The sequence below is a fragment of the Nerophis ophidion genome, linkage group LG27, assembly GCF_033978795.1.
Source record: "Nerophis ophidion isolate RoL-2023_Sa linkage group LG27, RoL_Noph_v1.0, whole genome shotgun sequence".
NCBI lineage: Eukaryota > Metazoa > Chordata > Actinopteri > Syngnathiformes > Syngnathidae > Nerophis > Nerophis ophidion.
This window is the reverse complement of record NC_084637.1, coordinates 20,861,286-20,866,607: the sequence shown is the minus strand read 5'-3', so window position 1 is coordinate 20,866,607 and position 5,322 is coordinate 20,861,286. Positions and strand designations below refer to the sequence as shown.

At 36.4% G+C, this 5,322-nt stretch overlaps 1 protein-coding gene across 2 annotated transcripts in view; it reads right to left on the bottom strand.

Moving 5' to 3' along the window:
• prex1 (phosphatidylinositol-3,4,5-trisphosphate-dependent Rac exchange factor 1) overlaps positions 1 to 4,544 on the bottom strand; it is a 216,356-nt gene extending 211,812 nt beyond the window's left edge. For both annotated transcript variants that reach the window (XM_061889796.1, XM_061889798.1), the window contains exon 1: positions 4,121 to 4,544. In XM_061889796.1, coding sequence (XP_061745780.1) covers positions 4,121 to 4,261 — 141 coding nt within the window. In that variant the 5' untranslated portion in view covers positions 4,262 to 4,544. The remainder of the gene's footprint in view (positions 1 to 4,120) is intronic.
• Positions 4,545 to 5,322: the final 778 nt, after the last annotated feature.

The following is a 5,322-nucleotide window of genomic DNA, read 5'->3' as shown; positions in this document are numbered from 1 at the left end:
GGCATAAAATTCTAAAGTTAATGATTATTTGCACACAAAAAAAAAATGTTTATCAGTTTTAACATTAAATACGTTGTCTTTGTAGCATATTCAACTGAATATGGGTTGAAAATGATTTGCAAATCATTGTATTCCGTTTATATTTACATCTAACACAATTTCCCAACTCATATGGAAATGGGGTTTGTACATACATACATATATCCACACATATATATACACACACACACACATATACATATATATATATATATATATATATATATATATATATATATATATATATATATATATATATATATATATATATATATATATATATATATATATATATATATATATATATATATACACACACACACACATATACATATACATATATATATATATATATATATATATATATATATATATATACACACACACACATATGTTTATATGTGTGTGTGTATATATATATACACAAACACATATTCATATATATATATGTACATACATATTAGGGGTGTGGGGGAAAAATCGATTTGAATACGAATCGCGACTCTCACGTTGTGCGATTTAGAATCGATACTCTTTTCTTTTTTATAAATCGATTTTTTTTTTTTTTAATCAATCCAACATAACAACACACTGCAATACCATAACAATGCAATCCAATTCCAAAACCAAACCTGACCCAGCAACACTCAGAACTGCAATAAACAGAGCAATTGAAAGGAGACACAAACACAACACAGAACAAACCAAAAGTAGTGAAAAAAAAAGATTAACAACAACAGTATCATTATTAGTTATAATTTCAGCATAGCAGTGATTAAAAATCCATCATAAATAAAAAAAAAATCAGTTTAAAAAAAAAAAAGAGAATCGATTCAGAATCGCACAGGGTAAGAATCGCAATTTGTATTCAAATCAATTCTTTCCCATACCCCTAATTATATATATACATATATATATATATATATAAATATACATATACATATACACATATATATATATATATATACACATACATACATATATATATACATATATATATATATATGTATATATATATACACAACAGGAGCACTGTTGATTTAAATGAAATATGACAAAATACTAGTCAAAGATCCTATAGAACACCCGAACCCTCTACTGTTAAGAAAATACCATAAAAATACTAGTCAAATATCTTATATATGACAGGAGCACTCTGTTGTTTTAAATGGAATACCACAACAACACCAATCATAGATCCTCAAACATTACAGAGCACTCCTGTTGTATAAAGGACCTTCTGCAAAAGCCAGTCAAAGATCTTCTATTAAACAAAAGCTTTTTGTTTTTAAGGACCCACTGTAAAAAACACTAATCAGAGATTGTCTATTTAACAGGAGCATGTTGCTGTTTTTTAAGGAAATAGCACAAAACACAATTCAGATATCCTCTCTGTGAAAAGAGCCGTCTGCGTTTTTAAGGACCCACTGCAAAAACACTCATCAAAGCTCCCCAATATGCCAGAAGGAGAACACTGTGCTGTTTTTAAGTGCCCACTACAAACACAAGTCAAAGATCTTCTATATGACAGGAGCACTTTGGTATTTTCCAAGGACTGTGAGAGATTCTCTCTGACAAAAGCATTGATCAGAGATCCTCTATATGACAACATTGCTCTGGAATTTTTAAGGACAAATACATTCATCAAAGATCTTTTATATATGATGGGAGCTCTTATCTGTTTTACAAAAACCCTCATTTGAGATCATCTATATGACAAGAGCGCTCTGTAGTTTCTGGGAACATGCAGCAAAGATCCTCTATAGCAGTGGTCCCCAACCACCGGGCCACGGCCTGGCACTGGGCCGTGGCCCGATTGGTACCGGGCCGCAGAAGAATTTTTAATAAAAAAAAAAAAATAAAATAAAAGTTTTTTATTTTTTTTAATTTTTTATTAAATCAACAGAAAAAACACAATATACACTTACAAATAGTACACAAACCACAAAAAACTCCCTTTTTCATGACAAAGAAGAAAAAAAAAAAAAGAAAAAAAAGGACACCTCCCCCCTGGGCCGCGGGACAAATTATTAAGCGATGACCGGTCCGCGGATACAAAAAGGTTGGGGACCACTGCTCTATAGCAGTGGTTCTCAACCTTTTTTCAGTGATGTACCCCCTGTGAACATTTTTTTAATTCAAGTACCCCCTAATCAGAGCAAAGCATTTTTGGTTGAAAAAAAGAGATAAGTAAAATACAGCACTATGTCATCAGTTTCTGATTTATGAAATTGTATAACAGTGCAAACTATTGCACATTTGTGGTGGTCTTTCTTGAACTATTTGGAAAAAAAGATATAAAAATAAGTAAAAACTTGTTAACAAATAAACAAGTGATTCATTTATAAATAAAGATTTCTACACATAGAAGTAATCATCAACTTAAAGTGCCCTCTTTGGGGATTGTAATAGAGATCCATCTGGATTCATCAACTTCATTCTAAACATTTCTTCCCAAAAAAGGAAATCTTTAACATCAATAGTTATGGAACATGTCCACAAAAAATCTAGCTGTCTACGCTGAATATTGCATTGATTAATTTTTTTTCAGCGCCCCCCGCGACCCCGGAAGGGAATAAGCGGTAGGAAATGGATGGATGGAACTTACATATTTTGTTGAAGTATTATTCAATAAATATATTTATAAAAGATTTTTGAATTGTTGCTATTTTTAGAATATTTAAAAAAAAAAAAATCTTACGTACCCCTTGGCATACCTTCAAGTACCCCCAGGGGTACGCGTACCCCCATTTGAGAAACACTGCTCTATAGAAGTGAAGAATAAAAGACAACATCAAGGATACAAGCGTCTGCAGGCAGGAAGTTAGCAAACGTGACTAATTGTTTAATAAAATAAATTAATTGATTAAATTGAATTACAAATAAATTACCGTATTTCCTTGAATTGCCGCAGGGCATATAGTATGCGCCTGCCTTGAATTACTACCGGGTCAAACCTCGCTTCGCAAAATAATTAGCGCAGGCTTAGTATTACCGCCTGGTCAAACTCGTGACGTCACGAGTGACACTTCCCCTGTCATCATTTTCAAAATGGAGGAGGCTGATTTCAATACCGGTAATTTGAAATCGCATAAAGAGAAGAAGATTAAGAGCTATTCAGTAGGATTTAAGGTCCAAACTTACATCACACTCAAATTTTTACTGCATGCCTTTGGTAAGTGCCGGAGTGAGAAGAGGTTTTGAAAAAATTAGCGCATGCTTACTTTTACCGCATGCCTTTGGTAAGCGCAGGAGTGAGAATATGTTTTAAATTAATTAGCGCATGCTTACTTTTACCGCATGCCTTTGGTAAGCGCAGAAGTGAGAAGAGGTTTTAAAATAATTAGCGCATGCTTACTTTTACCGCATGCCTTTGGTAAGTGCAGGAGTGAGAAGAGGTTTTAAATTAATTAGCGCCCCGGCGGCAATTCAAGGAAATACGGTATATAAAAATAAACTGTAGCAGCACAACATTTGTTTTTAAATAAAATGACATTAAATTTACCAAAACAAATTAAATAATAAAGAAAAAATAAATAACTTAAAAACAAAACATAAAAATAAATTGGCGAAAAGGAGTTAAAAGTTGGTTTTATTTTCGATAAGCTCATGAATAATTACAGTATGTATGTAAGCTGAGCACGCAGGTGTGAATGGAGCTCGTTCTTATGGCAGCAACACCTGACAGGTGAGCAGCATTTCCAACACCTGACAGGTGAGCAACATTTCCAACACCTGACAGGTGAGCAGCAGCACACCTGGAGCACCAAAACTGCACCAAAGATGAGGGGGTTCATCCATTCCAAACTCCATTGAGAATCTGGCTGTTTTACCACCGCGAGGCGCCACGTTACTACGACATCAACATGTCATCCTAAAATGTGTATCTAATCGTTTTATGGTTAAATCAATGGCGCCGAATGAAGGAGGACAGTTGGTATATTTACAGAAAACATTCTACGGCAAGCAGGGAGACATCTTTAGACGTGTTTAAAAGGGAGCAATAGAATGGAGAGAACGTCGGCGGGAGTTCGGGACCAGCGTGTGTTTTGGAGAAAGTCAGCGTTGAAGTCAAACTTACCGACTGAAGGAACAACAAAGTCCGCACGTAATCTCTCTCTGTGTTCAGCATTTCGTTCAGAACACACAACCGGAGTCGCTGCTGTCGGTTTGACTCCTTGACGGCGTGCGGGCTCTCCAGGTGCGCGTCCTGCTCCTCCATGGTCTTTCCCCCAACCACGCCACAAAGAGCGGGGGGAAGTCGTCTTCTCACGCCGAGGAGCCGCCCCGGATTCTCCCTTAGTCCATCTCCAATAATCCACCCAGGGAGAGAAAAAGATCCACTTGGTGGGACAAGATGCTCGCCTTGCGTGGTGAAGCTCGGATAGCGAGAGTGGACAAGTCCGCTTGCGTGTGAGAAGCAACACGACTAACACGAACGAACACGAGCAACAGCTGACACGGAGGGGGAGCTGCTCCACTCACTCTCGGGCAGGCAGGGGCCTCTAGTGGTGAAGATCATCTATTCGACAAGAAGCTCTGTTGTTAAAGATCTGCAGCAGTAAACACATCGCATAGATCCTCTATTCGACAAGACGCTCTGTTGTTAAAGAACTACAGCAGAAAACATGACTCAAAGGTAATCTATTGGACAAGAAGCTCTGTTTGTGTTAGATATCTACAGCACAAAACACAGCTCAAAGATCTTCTATCTGACAAGACACTGTTGTTGTTAAAGCTCCACAGCCCAAAACATGACTTAAAGATCTATTCCACAAGACGCTCTGTTGTTGTCAAAGACCTGCAGCAGAAAACACAACTCAAAGATAATTTATTCCACAAAACGCCCTATTGTTGTTAGATATCTACAGCAGAAAACACGACTTAAAGATCATCTATTCGACAAGACGCTCTGTTGTTGTATAAAGAGCTACAGCCCAAAACATGACTTAAAGATCTATTCCACAAGACGCTCTGTTGTTGTCAAAGACCTGCAGCAGAAAACACAACTCAAAGATAATTTATTCCACAAAACGCCCTATTGTTGTTAGATATCTACAGCAGAAAACACGACTTAAAGATCATCTATTCGACAAGACGCTCTGTTGTTGTATAAAGAGCTACAGCAGAAAACACTACTCAAAGATCCTCTGTCCGACAAGATGCTCAGTTGTTGTTAGAGAGCTACAGCTGAAAACACAACTCAAAGGTAATCTATTTGACAAGACACTCTGGTGTTAGATATCTACAGCAGAAAACACGACTCAAAGATCATCTATTCGA